General features: G+C 50.6%; 1 protein-coding gene across 6 annotated transcripts in view; it reads right to left on the reverse strand.

Moving 5' to 3' along the window:
- Positions 1-17,287, reverse strand: part of LOC133350325 (protein strawberry notch homolog 1-like) — a 105,065-nt gene that overhangs the window by 48,527 nt on the left and 39,251 nt on the right. For all 6 annotated transcript variants that reach the window (XM_061564570.1, XM_061564609.1, XM_061564599.1 and 3 more), the window contains exons 4-5: positions 4,887-5,232; positions 1,677-2,513 (exon numbers count right to left, since the gene is read on the reverse strand). In XM_061564570.1, coding sequence (XP_061420554.1) covers positions 1,677-2,513; positions 4,887-5,232 — 1,183 coding nt within the window. The remainder of the gene's footprint in view (positions 1-1,676; positions 2,514-4,886; positions 5,233-17,287) is intronic.

Genomic DNA, 17,287 nt, shown 5'->3' on the forward strand with positions numbered 1-17,287 from the left:
ATTCAAACAGACCCCGTGAATGACACTGCATAGGGAGGCCTTCATCCAGCAGTGGATTGCCAAAGGGCTTTAATGTGTTTAATGATACATTAGTGTTAGGACGCACCAGAAAGTTTACACATTGGGACTCTTACGAGTCGTCGTTACGTCGTCCTGCTTATGAGAGCGAGGGCTGGGCCTCATCTGTTAGGGGGCACTGAGGAAAGAGTAAAAATTCCACATTCCAGTAGCAGAAGCCATGTCTCTTCATGCCCACGGATGAATGCGCGCAAAATGGTACTGATTTGACTGATGGGGTTTGAACTCGTGACCCTTGTGATTGTGTGGCAAGTGCACAAACCGGCCTGGCCGACATAACCAGTTTCACACTCGGACCACAACGCGAGTCACACAGCTTCAAATGGCATTCAAGTCCAGGCACAAGAGCTCCCTCCCTCCCCTCTGCCCAAGACCGTCTCTCTCTGCTTCCTTCTCTCCACAAAACAAACACTGCCCACTGTTCATGTAGAGCGTCTGGAGATGCGGTCACATGTGGACCATTTAGATGGCGCTCCATAAATACACTTTGCGCTGCCGTTTGTCTAAATTCTCTACAGAGTCGTTTTTTCAAGTCAACATGTACGTATGTTGAACTGATTTCACATCGCCCGTAGTCAACCGTGCTAAATCGGAGGTGGGGGGGGGTGGAAGGACAACGAACTAACAAAAAAACACGACTGTTATTATAACCGTATAACGGTTTAACCGGTCCACCGCTTTGTGGGAGCTCCGAAGTGGTTGCCGTACATGGAGAAACTGACCCTGTCCACGGGAACGTGGACCTTCACCGATCGACTCGAGGACGCTAGCGGAGGTGAGCACTCGCCGGCTGCTCGTGGCGATTGCACCGACTGTGTTCACTTCACGGTGTCATGCGGCTCTCGAAGGGGAGCCGTCGGGCCGGTTGCTAATACACACGCGTGAGGACGCGGTGACCTGGCTGAGCCGGAGTGCAGAAGTTCACGGTTCAAGTCCGGCGGCCGCCCTGGTTAATAACGCGGGGTGCGCATTAACCCTTTCACATTCCGATGACGTTCGTGTACGTCATCTGTTTTTCTATATCGATACGTCTTCAGGTTGGAAGGCGTACCCAAGGCTCCCACAAAGCCATGCGGGGGTGGGCGTGTGGCACAGTTTGGCGTCAGCTAGCGTAGAGTGCGGTCGTGTCGGTACAGTTCTCTGCGGTGAGTAATGTCTTTAAAAACAACAGCGCTACACCTATCTCCATAAAATTGTGCGTTCTGAGATTCAGCGGTGAACGGGATACTCCCCCCCCCACCCTGCAACTTGCAGACGTCTCAAAATGGGAAAGGGTTAACCAGAAACACGTGCCGTCTACGTCCCGTGATATAAAAAAATGAGATAGCCGATGTGTACTGGTGACTCGGTCTAAAAAATTCAATATGGTAAACCAACAACACGGATGACCCCTTACTGGCAGACTACCTATCTGTGAAATGCAGCACCTTAGCCTTTCCACTATAAGAAGGGCATGAACACCAAACACAGGAAACGATCCATTGACGATGATTGACCACCACCATCGCTGTTCCTGGTCAAACCATCGTCTGTGAGCAAACGAGCAAACTCCGGTTCTCCCGGTGTGCATGCCCCCCCCCTCCCCCGCCGCAGCTTACCTGTCCAAACGTTCCTTCTTGCAGGAATTCCTGCAGCCCGTCCAAGTCGATGTCTTCCAAATCGTCAAGGCCTAGCGGGTCCGCATTCGCCGTCGACTGCATGTGGCAGCCGCCGCCCATGGCGTTCTGTCCCAGGTAGCTCGACTGGGCCGCCATGTCACCGCCGCAGCCAAATCCCAGCTGGCCCATCACGTCAAACCCCGAGCTGGAGCTGTACGCATTCCCGTTCGTCGAAATCGCCGGCGCTCCGGAGCTGCCCGCGATCGCAGGCGAGAGTCCCGACTCGGCTCCGTGCCCTTGGTACGACAGGTTCAGAGGGCCGCCGTTGTTGCTGCCGCCACTACCGCCCATGCCACTGAAGTACGAGCCGTAGGTGAAGTAGGGCGCGCTCTGGCAGTACGTCGGCGGTAGGTACGACGCGCCTGCGCCCGGCTGGCGCGACGACATGTCCGCGGACGACGAGTAATCCAAGGCGCGCGGCCGCTCGCCCGTGGCGGAAATGAGCTGCACGTCGGGCGAGCCGCGGTCGGACAGTTCTGAGGACTGTGCGGACAGGTCGCCGTTGACGTACTCGAAGGTCGCCCTCGACGAGCGGAACATCTGCTCGGGGTAGATGAGCGACCGGGTGGGGTGCTCCGGCGGCGCGGCGTCCTCGGTGGGGTGCTCGTGGGCGAGGCCGCGGGGGCTCTCGTCGCCGAGCGAGCCGGGCGATCCGGAGCCGCTGGGAGCGAGCGGGTGGTGGATGACGGAGCAGTAGGCGGGTGACAGTTGCGGGAAGGAGGGGGCGCTGAAGGGATTGTCGAAGGGAGTCGGCGCGCCGGAGTGTGGCTGCTGGTCCTGCGCGCGTGGCAGCACAAGGAGAAACGGGAAGAGAGGAGGCGAAGGATGTTTACGGGGGGGGGGGGGGGGGGGGGATGAGAGTGAGAGTCAGGCGGGCGACTCTGCGCAAGAGCACTCGAGGTAAACAGTGGGAAGGTTACGACAGCACCGCCGATTAACACGTTGGCTACGTACGGTGTGAAAGAAGTTCCAAGACACATACATGGTGGTGAACATGCCGACAAGAGACCAGACCTTACACAGGACCAACAACGTCGATTTCCCACAACGACCTATTCATTTTATTGACCCAAGTAGGATGATCGGCTGCTGCGTTGATCTTTCATTCGCAATCTTTTGGATGTGACCACCTGCAGCCCCTCACAAAATGTTTGTCACTGGTTGCATCATACAAGTTAAGTGATTTTAGTTGTCCCCTGCCACTACATAGCAAATAAATAGAATGTTTAACTTGTAAGCCTCTACAGTGTTTAGACAGGGGCTATGCAAGGTTAAGTCCCAGACCATGATTGATGATGACAATTAAGTATTGAGTTGACCGTGACCAGAACATTTGAACTCGGGAGGGCTTCTAAAACTGGGACCCTGCAGCCAAATCGAATTGCATACTCCACGGCACGTCAACGATACTCACCATAAGATGTCGGTGAGTTCGTACAATTTCTAAATTAGGATTCTATTACTTAAAACCCGCGCCCAAATGTGCGAATAGTGCACACAAACAATCGCAAAAATTTTGATTTAAAGCTTTCGTGACTGCAGGGATTCATATTCTTTCCCTTCTAAGTGACTTTACCGAAAGAACCAAGAAAATGAATCGCATAAAATGTTTCTTGTCCACGGTCGATTTCTCATCGCATAGTGAATGAACTTTGCACAACTCTTGCGAGCCTCGTTGCTCTCCGAGAATCAATCGTTTATCGAGATATAAAATCCAGTGTTGCCTTCCGGACACAGCAAGGCTACCAAATCAGGTGAATTGTGAGCCTCACATAGAGCCACGTAAGAATTTTTATCAAATGGTCACCCCACTTATACAGGAGGTAGTGGGTTCGAGTCTGACCCTGACGCCCGTATATTAGGAGTTTGCATGTTCTCCCTGTGGTCACGTGCATTTTTATCTGGGTCTACCGGGTCTTCCCTCCAAATTTAGACACATGCATTTAGAATATTTGGCTGCTATAAATTTTCACGTGATGAAGTTATTTTGTAAAGCTATCATTTGTAGCCAGATCACTTCTGAAAATGAGCTGTATAGCTCAGTGGGTCTTACCTGGTTAAAATAAAAAACAGTTGAGTATAGAGTTTAGTTTACTTGGGGGCAGGGGGTTACAATGGTTTAATGAGTCATGAACATTTTACATCTCTTGCTGCTCTGTCAGCTGGCGATGCCACACACTCGGCAATGCTCTCAGGGGGGGAGGGGAAACCGAGAATGCGGAGCGGAGTACGGAGCGGAGCGAGAGTCAACAGGACAGAGCGAAATGCGGAGCGGATTCCAGAGTGGAGCACGGAGCTGAGCGCGAGCCAACAGGGCGGAGAGGAATACGGCGTGCCCATCTGGTTTCACAATGACTCCCCAGTTGCGTGCACTTCTCATCTCTACATCTGCACCTGCTGATCACAACTTCACTCCTCCTTCCTCGTACCGCCGCTTGGTCCACACAGAATGCAAAAGTCTCAATTAAAAACGGTCTAAAATAAACTAGTTGTTATTTTTTTTGTATGGAATTTATCGAGGCAAAGGATTGCAGTTCAGTGCTAAAGTGAATGCACGGTGGTGCAGTACACCATGGTATGAACCCGACATCATGGGTTCGATTTCCAGCTACGGCCGGGCATGGTGCTGGCCACCCACCCCCTCGCGTGCGTGCCATCATAGGCACTGATCGCTAAGAGCACTTCCTCCAGCAGTCTTCGCCCACTGTATACTTTTTATTTTAAAGGCCGCAGTGTTATTGACAAACATGTTGAGATACTGTTTGTTAACCGTGCTTGTGCACCACTGCCAAAGCAGCAGCAGCATCACCAAAGAATTTGTTTTAAGCATTTTCAAACAGGGACCCGAAACGCGTCGCTACGTCGCGAACGCTGCCTTACGAGAGAAGCCGCCCAGGAATTGTGTTAGGCCGAATGCCGCAGAGGCCACGTGGTGGCCACCTGTGAGCAGTGCACCAAGATCCATCGTTGTGCTGTACTTCTACGTTGCCATATCTATGTCCCTCGCCTTTACGTACCCGCCCACCCACTCGTACACTGCCCAGCATGGTAAAGCACGGTTCAAATAACCCCACGACCTGCACGATGGCACCGAGGCCGAAGGCGCTCTCGCATCGCCGGCACGGCCGTCGATGGCCGCGTCGCCCCTACCTCAATGTCGTCGGTGTCGTACACCACTCCTCCGTTCTGGGCACCACCGCCGGCGTCGTCGTCGCACTGCAGCTCCATCTCCTCCACGGCGGAGATGGAGGTGGTGGCGTCGCGCCGTTTCTCCTGACCGCCGTCGACCGGCGAGGGGAGAGCGGCCGCCATCGCGCGATTGGACGCGGCGGCAGCGGCGCCTTCATGCGGCAGGCCGTCGCGCGAGGCAGAGTGCTCCGATTGGACGGAGGAGTCGAGGGGGGCGGCCGTGAACGACAGGTCCAGGGGAGGGTCCGGGCTCGGGAGGGCGACCGATTCAGTGCAGCTGCCGTGCATCGCTTTTTGCGCCAGCAATCTGCAGGGTCAAAACAACGACAGGGACGAGAAGACGTTAAAGTAGCATGGAGATCTCACGTAGGGAAATACGCCGGGGCAGGTGAATTCGACATGAACATGAAAAGGTCATTGCACCGAATGCCAGTGATGCTGCCACACCTCGCCATCACCTCCTTCCTTCTTCCAGATCCCTCGATTGATGGGAGACCCGACACTCGACCGCTAAAATCTGCTCTTAAGAAAATCGTAAAAAGCCTCGTCACCACCTCCATCTGGCTTTGGGTGAACTTACCTGTGCTCTGCAGTCAACATGTCCTTCAAGAACCCTTCTGCCTAAATCCACCATCTGTCTTTCGAAGTTCCAATTGTTAAAAGTTGACCCCTCGCCGCTATGAACAACTGTGACGGTTTCATCAGCTAACCGTGTGGCATTAGGTCTTGCCGTTTGGCGGCTGCTGCTGAATCAGCAATCTACCCTCCTTCAAACTTCACACCCACCAAGCTAATTCACAGCGCTCTCCCCGCCTGATTGCATTTACAACACTGCACACACCAAGTTCCACGTGTTTATGTTACGGTTCAATAACTAAATACGTTGACAACTCTATAGCTCGGTACTCAAATGGGTGGCAATCGTCGCAGGTTACCCGACAAAACTGAAAGGTATAGCCAGTTTGGATCTCTTTACAGAACGATAAAAAGCTTTTTGTTGGACAATGACCCAAGGTTTTAGGGTTCCCTCAATCTCCACCTCGAGGATCCCTTTCAAGGTGACTGAGGATTTCTGCCCCACACAGCGGCGAGCACCACTTGAGCCAAAGTCACTGCAGAATGCAAATTTAATGGCGTGTCTTGTGAACCCGAGAAAACCCAAATGGTAGCGTCGCCAAACTCGGCGGAACCTTAGGAATTAGCTACAGAATCCTAAGAATCCAGAGAGGGAAATGGCAAAAAAAATACCGCGTGCTGTGCATTCACCAAATAAACGTTCCGGTAAAATCAAAACAATTTTGCCAGCCGTGTTAGGAGTTGCACAGAAGTCGATGCGCGATGATACTACATACAATGCGCTGCCAGAGAAATGCATAATCCGCAACGAGCCAGAGCATCGTAATTTTGCTCCGTGCGCACACGCACGCTCGCGCGCGCACACACACACACACACACAAAAGCCAAGGTCATTCGAGGACAGCCCGCAAGGAACATTTTCTTGTGTAATTTTTTTTCTTTTGAAAACACAGCACAGCCAGAGTGAACGATTTGACATTAATGTGCACAATGACACAGCCAACAGCTAAAGCCCCGCCGCCTTATCACTACGGTGCACCTTTCTCGGCGATGGGATTTATTTTTCCATTTCTTTATTCCGGGGGTCTGCTCTCGCGCCTCGATGATTCGCGCGCATGTTAAAAGCGACCATGGCGTAGGAAATCACGATTTCTATCTGTGGCTTTACAGGGGCGTGCGGGTCCTGGCGTCACACGTCGCAACGTTCCTTTTTTTTTAATAAAACACCCACACACCTTCTGTCCACCAGGGCCAGCCACGTTCTCCGGACGAGGTTTAAAAGTTGAGGTTTTTGAGGCGTACCCTTCATCACCACACACACACACACACGAGCGCTGACGCAGCACTCTTAAGCGGTGGTCATTTTATCGTCCTCTTGAGCAACGGTGGGTTGAGTTAAAGCCCTGGCCAGGATCTGAACCCGCAAACTTCTGACCGAGCGCTGCACTCATAACGCCATCCATCAGTCATCATTTCAGAATTAGCCAATTCATTTTATTTAACCAGAGTGACTGCTTATTGAGATTCATATAAGAGGTCTCCAGAGAAATCATGGTTATGTGCAGACGGAAATGTATTTCTTAATAGTAAGATGCAGATAAATGTCTAACTTGGTAGAATTGAGAAAAAGCGCTGACATGTGAAGGTTATGACAGGTGACAAAACAATGAGAAAATAGTTTTCGGACAACAAAAATCTGGGTCATTTATTAAGGCGTCAAAATGACAACCGATTTCCACGTTTTTCTAAATTGTGTTCTTCTCTCGTGATCGTGGGAGCCGTGGAATCAGGAGAGAAGAGTGTTTCCCGTCACTCGTTTGAGCGTGGAAACATTAACTTTCGGATAACTGAAAAACACATTTCGGCACTGCAGTAAGAATCATATTTCATAATTAGGAACAAACCCAAGACAAAGATCCCCCGTATAGTCTATTGGCACAAGTGCTGTTATAGCAAGCACCTATGAAGGCCAACACGGCACACGAGGTGGTGTATTGCCAGCACCACGCCCAGCCAAATTTGTGATGTTCACACACCACACCACGTACTCATTTGAGGCCGAGTCAACCTGAGAAAGGTCCAGGACCTGGTTCAGATATTCATCACTAGCGTTGGTCACAAGTGGGAATCGAACGAGTCGCCGAGTTCGTCGTGCAGTGCGCAAACCATCGTACCACCACTCCCCGAATAATGAGGAACATGCACGCGCACACACAGAATGTATCTTCATTGCATGAATTGTTTTCCGAGTCACAGCTGGCCTTTATTCAAGCAGGAGGCCAATGCTCGCACCAAGCCTGTTGTTAGAAAATCACATTTCCCCTTTGTTATTAACAAAAAAATGTTTTTGCCAAGAAACGCGTAAAAGAGATTCCACATGCGCCAACCGTTCAGCATCACCCCCCCCCCCCCCCACCTTGTTTTTAAACCCAGTACTCTGCCAACATCCAAAACGGAGAGCAGAGAGGGGGGGGGGGAGAAACTGCCCCCTCCGTGACGAATGAAAGGTCTCGGCACTTTTATCTAAATTAAAATCTGGAAGAAAAACTTTAAATGAGCTTTCGTTTTAAAGGGATCGCGCGTTGGTGTTTTATTATTTCTCCCCATCCCCCCGCCCCATGCTCTTTCCGCGAGCAATGGCCATGACAACGGACAGGGTCTTGTATCTGAGAATTTCCCCGTACACACCGTGACCTTTGACCACCCCGGCAGAGTCACGTGACACGCTACCATCGCCACTCCTTGGCGACCCCCTTCCCCCATCGTGGATACAGATGTCTTACTTCCTGCTCTTGCCGAGACGCAGCAACCGCCCCCCCCCCCCAGCCACGACCCTCCTCCCACGCACAAGAGGAACGGGCGAAACGTCTTCAGCTGGGGTGTGGCAGCGAACTCCTGCGAGTTTTGCACTCGCATTCCGACCGAAGCTGTGGCGAGGTTAGCGGAGACGCGTTTCACGAGCATGGGCCGATAAATAAACACCTCTCCACAATCAGAATCAGAATGTTTATTTATCGCTGTCGATGCTGCCAAGCTTCGAAACTACACTGCCAATCATCGGATCCTTCTGCCGGATCCCAACCAAACCCGGCATCAGATGCAAGGTTGTTTCGCCACGGCCTAGCGGCAGAGCGCGAACGTCACTTGCTGCAGAGGTTCGCGGTTCGAGCCCAGCGACCGCCCTGGTCAATTGCGCGCGAACGTCTGTGAATGTATTAAACCGAAGGCGCACCGTTCCGCCCCGTAACATTATTCGAGGAGCAGAATTGACGAGAGTGCGAACGCTTACGGCGTTTACGAAAATATGTTCTCAATCAGACTTCAAAACAGCAACAAAGTCAGCCTCCCCCGTACAGATCGTGGCAGCTCATCCATTCCACAGGCAAGGTGCTCTACAGAGCAATGCTCTCCTGCCACCTGCGTGTTCTCTCTGCCCCACTGGGGAGACCGAGCAAGGCTGCGTTCCTTTGATCTAAGAGGTCAACTGGGGACAGCTGATGCAGCACAGCCCCGACCTCTCCTCCATCCTTCACCAAATAACACTGCGCCCCCCCCCCCCCCCCAGTCACAGACTACTGTACGGTGTCGACACTCCGCAAATACAAACTGTAACTACACCGTTATCAGCACTGACTTAAAAGATGATCAAATCACGCCTTGCTGCTTTACGATGATTGTTGATGATTGACGACGATCAATTGCGGTGGCGATGATGATGATTTGGGGTTGCCAGTGCTCGCAGTAGTAAGGTTTTGTCGAATTCAAACAGGCTCTGTGCTTAAAAGGGAAACAGGCCGGAGCTCAAACTCATCCACATTTTTATGGCCTCGGATGTATTTAAATTGGCAGCAATAACGATGCCGAATGTAACAACGCCATCAGCGGTGCGGACGAGCACGTGACGTCGCGAAGTCACGTCGCGGCACGACGGTGTCATGACGGGCGTGCGTGCGTCACGTCATCTCAACGTAATCGCACTGGCCGGGCAGTCTTACCCCAACGAGCACTATTTAACTTTTTTTTTTGTTCATGGTCAGGATTTTGGATAACCAATTTGCCTGGAATTTCCCTAGGGTAAGTCTCCACTAGCAACACAATTTTACACAGTACACACATTCCTTTTACATGGGACCATGTGTAGGATTGTTATCGTGATCACCACCTCCTCCGCCCCTACAGACAGACGCAGACAGCCGGACAGAGGTCATGAATTAACGCTTTGGACCCGGTCTGGAAAACATTTAAAAAACGGGGATTTCTGCTACCAACACTGAGATGCATGCCTTATCTTGAGTATCTTGTGCCCAACATCAGAGCCACTCTCGTCCTGTTGCCTTTTAAATATCGACCTGTGGTCGCCCGTAATCTTTATGAAGAGGTATCCGGGTGGTTTAGGCTGCTCATGATGGCAATATCATAGGCAATGGTACAGAAACAGTGTGGTCCCGGCTTTCCATCTGGGTTTTAGCCGCACGTAGGTAAAACTCAACTAAAAACGAAACTATTGTTATGTTACCAGGTAAGGCCGACTGAACTACATAGCTCTTTTTCAGAAGTGACCTGCCACAAATGATAGCTCTACAAAATGACTTCAACACGTGGAAAATTATAGCGGCCAAATATTCCAAATGCATGTGTCTAAATGTGGAGGGAAATACCGGAAGACCCGGGGAAAAATCGACACGACCACAGTGAGAACGTGCAAACCTCCACACATACTGGCGTCAGGGTCGCGATTGGGATTGAACCCACGCGCTCCTGCATACCATGCGAGGGAGTTAACATCTCCTAGCCACCGTGGCGCCCAATAAAGCAGCTTCAAGTGTAATGAGATCACAGTGTGGTTACCGAAGACCGCACAATATCCTCATTACGTCGCCGTAAAAAATCTTCTTGAAATACCTCCGACGTGGGAGGCGAAACGTCGTGGTGGGGCGAGGAGTGGCGCTCGCCACGCCTGTGCAGAGCGAGCAGCTTTTAAGAGCATTTCTCAAACACCGAGCCGTGAAAACCGACTTCAATATACGTAACAATGCATTAGTCTGACCGAGTCGGGCGCTGTATCGTACGTATTGTGTATATACGATGATTGGCACGCAGAAAGCCAAACTTTACGGAGCATAAAGCAGGACTGTCACGTGTCAGCTGAGATAGGCTAATTTAAATAACACTGACTGAAATGCCATATATTATTATCAGGCCTCCTTCCAAAATGTATTATTTCATTTAACAATAACACGCATACGTGTATAATTTACCCATCCCATCGGCCATTCGTCCTTCCGAGGGTAAAACTTTTCCGCAGCACTGGTTTTAACCGCAAGCAAACTGTGGACCATTTTGACATTTGGCATCTCATCAACATTAGATTCAGACTTGCCAAAAACCCAATGCTGACGAATCGTCTGATGGGTCCAAATATGATGAAAAACTACCGTATTCAGCCCTGCAGTAACGCATTTCATGGCCGTTACTTAACGCAACGCCACAGAATTGTATCAAAATTGGGACATAAAATCTAATCTCATTCACAGGGCGCTAAGGCAACACTTTAAGCAAACAGGACTTCAAACACTTGTCGCTAACACTATTGCACAGGCAATAAACAAATGGATTTTACAACTCACAACCGTATGCAATGCATGTACAAAAAAGCCTTATTCGGACCAACTGTGAAGAACTGCACGTGTGTGGTTCTTCTGTCATTTCGAGCACGGACTGAAGAGTTGAGATCATATGGCCAATCCCTACGGGCAGCGATGAGACAAAGAAGCGACCAAGCATCAGATTCGTCCTCATTTAGAACTCATCAGTACAGTACAGTCGTCAATGTAAGCTGCTAGCACATACCTCTGGGAGCCGCGTATGTGGATAGGGCTGTAACCTTTACGCAATGGGGACCCCCCCCATTAGCACTTGCCTCAAGGCAACGATCATTCAAATCTGTGTACGACGAGAAAACGCAGCATGAGGCCGAGGACTTGTACACGCGCAATGCACGTCTCCGTGTGCTATGAAATCTATACGTGTTTTCACGCCAGCAACATGCGATGTGGTTTATCGTCATTTGTTTTAACACAATATGAATAAAGTCGTTTGTGATCAAGCACTACAGTCGGGTTTAACGGTTGGCAGTGCACACTGGACAATGAAAATCCAGAGGTCGCCGGTTCAATTCCATCTGCGGCCGTCTGGAACGCTCTTTCTTCGGATATTAAGAAGCCACCGTAGCTATGAAAACGAATTTATTTAAGAGTTGCTTTTGTGTTTAGCTCGTTGTCCTCCCCCCACACCTCGATCAGCATGGTTGGCTACGTACGGTGCTAAAGAACTTCACCATACACACATACATCTCCCGGCGTGGCAGCCAAAACAACGGTGCAAGGTTCTGAAATCCTCCACCACACCGCCTCTGTCCACCCAACAGAATAAATGGGTCCAAGTCGGTTAGTCAACCGGCAGGTCGTATGCGGTGGGGAAAACTGTGGGTGCTCTTCATCCTCCAAGACGTCGAGTTCTGCTGCAGGAAGTTCGTGACCCTTTCGTCCGCGGTGGAACGAGCCAAGTAATTGCAGGTCTGCACCTTTATCTATTTAAGCTTGAAATGAGTTTCATATAATCACTATTTATATATTCTTGGGTCTTTCGGTAAAGTTCAAAGAACCCATCTACGCGACTTTACCGAAAGACCCAAGAATATGAATTCCTGCAGTCATGAAAGCCTTAAGTCAAGATCACTATTTATATATTTATATATAGTAAAACCAATTAAACATCCTTGATTGCAGATTTTAGCTTAAATGCGCAGCTCCCTTTCCCCAAGTTCCGATCTCTCAGCATCGGCAGTTGCAACACTGTTGCATGAACAGGTCGAGCGGCACAAAGCGTGGCTACTACCACTTTATCCAAAAAGTCTGTCCAGCGTGGAAGAGTAGGCCACGTACCTTCTTAGAGGGGCTCCTTACATAAATCTCTCTACAGCGGAGGACCATCCCGCGCGCTGCAGTGCGAGCAAGTAATTGCAGGACTGCACTTTTATCTTTTACCGCAGACAGACGCTACCGGGGCTGCAGAGCCAGAGGGACTGTTTAACCGCAGCGTGCACACAGCCGTGCGCTGTAAGAGTACCGTACTTTCAGGATACACAACGCACTGCACCCACGCCGCATCGCTCGCGTCGCACACGCACCCCCACAAATGATCGTTGTTGATGATCAGACTCGCTCGTTAGAATGGACACGAAATTGTTTAAAAAGCTGCTGCAGTCGACAGCAGACCTCCAAGGCCTGGTCTTAACAATCTCACCACCAACTGGGTTTCAGTCGGTTTTGTCTCGGTGCCCTGGGGTGTCACGCCAATGCCCGTCTCGAGTAAGCTGCCCTCCTCCTCCTCCTCCATCCTGCACACGTGTCCCACCCATGGCAACCTCCGCTTCCTGTTTACAGGCTGGTAACCCTATCTATCCTGCCGTGAAATTCCAAGCGTCCTACGATCGCACCTGCTGCATTCAGAGGCCAGAAAAAGCATTTATCAGTTTTTTTATTTTTTTTATTTAAAGCTTTCGTGACTGCAGGGATTCATATTCTTGGTTCTTTCGGAAAAGTCACGTAGAAAGGAAATAATAAAATAATAAACTATTAAGTTTCTTTATTATGAAAGTTCAGTTATCTCCCCCTACCTATAAAGTCGACCCCCTGGCACATGTTATTAAGTTAACTGCTTCGATGATTCTTTATAAAACTTCTTTTGTACAGCTGCTGATGTCGATGCCAAGCAACAACCACAATTTCACATTCAGGGTGGTCAAGCCAAACAACCACGTCAGGAGCAGCAGTTGAGTGTGTCGCTGTGACGATGTCTCCTTCGTAGTTGTGGATTGGGGCATCGCGCCATGTTGTATGGTCTGGATGACCACAGTCGCACACTGAGAGTTTTTAATTTTCCATTTGTGCATCAGGAATCCGCAACTACTGCCATGGTTTGTGCAGATGCGATGCAGGGTGGACCATGAGCTTCGCGGAAGATCAAACGCAGGGACCTTCTGCGTTGGGTGCTTCACAAGGAGTTTGTTTGAGAGTTCTTTCCAACTCCGTTCAGCTCTCTAGGCTTCATCGGGGTTGAATTCGCATTCAGATTAAGCGCATGGGTCCAAGAGGGCTTGCGTGGTCTTCAAGCGATGACGATGGATGTTACCGAGGTTCTGTTTAGGGTACCTTTCCTGTCATCATTTTAATCGGGCCACATATTTGTCGCCTGAGAGTACACGTCCACCGTGGAGGTGTAGCGATGCGGTCCCAATGAGTGTGGGCCGTGTGAAAGGGACGGCCTGGCAAGACGTTCATGCGGCAGTGGACTGACGACGATACGGATGAGGACGATACCATTGTCATGTCATCATATCGTTTGAGTGAAAAGCGTTTGATTCTGACACCGCGCGCGTTTGATGGATCAATGCCGACCGTAAGAATCTATTTCAATCGATATACGCCCAGTTCGAGGGATGAAGCAAAACACTCTTCGCGGCGGGTCTTCATCTAACAGTGGATCGCTCGCGGTTGTCGACAATATTAAGAAGCCAGCGGAGCTATGCACTTTTAAATCTAAATTGAAAACTAATTTCTTTAGAATTGCTTTTTGTCTTTAGCTTTTTGTCCTCCTCCCCCCCCCCCACACACCTCCGATCAGCACGGTTGGCTACGTACGGTGCGAAAGAACTTCAACTCACACGCGTACATCTCCCGGCGTGGCAGCCGAAATAACGGTACACCCGCAGGGTTATTGACGAGTGTTGAGGTTTTTTTTTTTTGTCAATTGCTCTCATGCACCACTGCCAACGCAGCGTCACCAAAATGACTTGTTCAAAATGTTGTATTACAGCGCAGGACTAAGACACACAATTCTAACAACGTACAGCCCTTTGTCAATCCACTGCTGGATGAAAGGCCCACCCTAGGCCGCGTTGATTGTGGAGGTTTTGTTGGGCCCAGACTCCGCCACCGCTCGCCGTCAGTGCGGGTCGGTGAAGTGGGCAGGCGACCACTTCCACCATCACTCGCCGCGCACGCCAGCCGTGGCCGTCAATTGAACTCGGGGTCGCAGGGTTCGGCGTACAGCGAGTTGGACCAACTTCATTAGGCGCTTCACCCCAATGGTGCAGCAGTGTAACGGTACGTACGCCGAATTTCTTTCATGATGTAAGTAGCCAACCGTGCTAATCGGAGGAAGTACAGGAATAGAACACCCTGCTCCCCCCCCCCCCCCCCCCCCTCATTAACATTACAGAAAAAATATGTTTTCTTAAAAGCCTTTGCACACATCTCCCACCAACCTCAATGATCGCATTCAAGCTTTTAACACCCCCCCCTCTCTCTCTCGCCCTCCCTCCGGAAGAGACGGAGCCGTCACTCACTTTCAGAGTCGTCACAAATCGGCAGTTTGGGAAGGGAGAGAAAGAGAGAAAAAAAAGTCAGAAGTGTCAGAAATCAGTGGGGTGTCTGTAAACGGATCGTGCCAAGCACACAAGAATGGAACACCGAGACACTGAAAGTCACTTTTCTTCACCAGGTTTCTCGCTGCATTTTGCAACGTTTGGCCAATTCCCGTCCGGCAGTATTGTGAACACGAGATGAGAGCAGAATATGTACGTACGTAGAATTTGTCGCACCGTATGTATCCAACCGTGCTAAATCGGAGGTGTAGAATAATACCCAGAGGGGGGGAAAAATAAAAAAACGACACAACTGAGAGAGAGGGTGACACTCGATAACGACACAGACACACTAAGTCAAAACCCCACTTGAAGAACGCCGTGCAGTCCGCTGCTACACGTTAAACAAAACTCCACCTTACCTACAAGTGCGTACGTATGTTGAACTTCTTTCGCACAGTACGTAGCCAACCATGCCAATCAGAGGTGCGGGGCGGGGCGACAACAGACTAAACGCAAACAGCAGTTCTAAAGAAATGAGCTTTCAATCCAGATCACATCCTTTAACTTGCCTTTGATTTAATCAACGCTAAAAGACGCAGCAGACCTACTAACAATCCACTTGGTCAGAGCCGAGTAAATCCGTGAAGTTTTAAACGAGGAGAGCGGTTCAGAGACTCGCGAGCGCACTTACCTGCATGAGGAAGTAGCCGAGGACAGCAATGAGTTTGCGGGGCCAAATTAAACTCCCCGCCCCCCCCCCCTCCACCCCGCATCGCAGAGTCCGACGACGACGAACGACGTCAGCGCAAAAGTGGAAATGAAAGCAAAGTTTTCACGGCAAGGGGGAAACCTGCACATGCAAATAAGCGTCGCAAGACAGGAGATACAACTCTCTCGGCGGGGGCAAAAGGGGAGCGGGCGTCACCACCACCACGCGAATTTAGGCCGAAATCCGCGATGAAACAGACGTTCCGACAGATCTTGCCATTATGTGCGTTTGTTCTACGTAGACTGGATTGTGGGGGAGCGGGAGCGAAGTGGCAAGCGGACTGCGCCGCAAACCCGGCGACCCGAGTTCGATTCACGCTCACTGGGAATGCTTGAACAGCTCCTAAAACCTCCCCTCGACTTACTCAGCTTTAAATAAGTACCGAGGGCAGTCGTTACCATCAGCACTGGGGAGACAATGGCAGCTTGGAACGTGGTGTTGGCCACCCACCTCCTCGTGTGCCGTGTTGGCCTTCATCAGTGCTCGCAAACAGCACTTGCGCCAATAGACTGTGAAGGCGGTATATAGGAGGGTATCTTTGTCTTTGCCTATGTACATATACGGAAGTGGTGAGCGATATCATAACTGGTCCTGGGCCTCCTCTAGGCCAACTTAGCTCTAAATGACTAACCTGGTCCAGTGGGTAAACGTCAGCACGGGGGAGACCAAGGCGGCCGGGCATTGTGTTAACAAACCCACGCTGTCGTGTAAATGTGCTAACCTAAATTGGAACTCGCGAACAGCACTTGCCCAAGCAGTCTGTGTAGGCTACACAGGGGTCTTTGTTTTTGCATGTGTGCACACTGGTGTGTTGGCATGTGAAGAATGTTCGCATATGTGTGGATGTTTATCGTCTGCGCGGCTTGTGTTTCGAGGTGCTAAGCGTGTGTTTGTGTTGTGTGTACGTCTGTATGTGTACACTGTGTTGGGAGGCCTTCATTTCAGCAGTGGATACACAACCGGGCAATTAAATAATCATGGAAGTGTGTGTATGGTGGTGTTTGTGTCCGTGCATACGTAGACATGTAAATGTGTGTACGCTGGTTTTGCGCGAGTGCGTTCGTGCACTGCGTTACGAATCCGGCAACACGAGTTCGATTCCCGGTCGCGACCAATAACAGTGGCGATTATTTTAACCGCCCCTGGACCTCCCCTAGGTCGACTCAGCCTTAAATGACTACCTGATACAGTGTGTAAACATCAGCACTGGGGAGACAAAGGCAGCCGGGCTTGATGCTGGCCAGCCACCCCCTCCAATGCCGTGCCGCCCTTCATGAGGTGCTCAGAAAGAGCCCTTGCCCCAACACGATGTTTCAAGGCTCCATGGGAGGAGCTGTCTTTGTGTCAGAATGTGTGGCGTGACTGGGTGCGGTGGTGGCCACACCACGCCCTCACCTGTGGTTCCGGCTTTAGTTGAGCTCACGAGGCTCAACACATTTCATCATCGTCGTTGTTACTTTCGGACCCCGTGCCCCTACTGGACTTCGTGTGAAAAAGAGCTTCATAGAACATCGGATTCCTTCTGAAGTCTAAATAAAGACACTTTGATTCTGTCATCTAAGCACTGTATTCGTCACATTTGTACTT

Source organism: Lethenteron reissneri, chromosome 4, assembly GCF_015708825.2.
Source record: "Lethenteron reissneri isolate LAM-NWPU_2019-01 chromosome 4, ASM1570882v1, whole genome shotgun sequence".
Lineage (NCBI taxonomy): Eukaryota > Metazoa > Chordata > Hyperoartia > Petromyzontiformes > Petromyzontidae > Lethenteron > Lethenteron reissneri.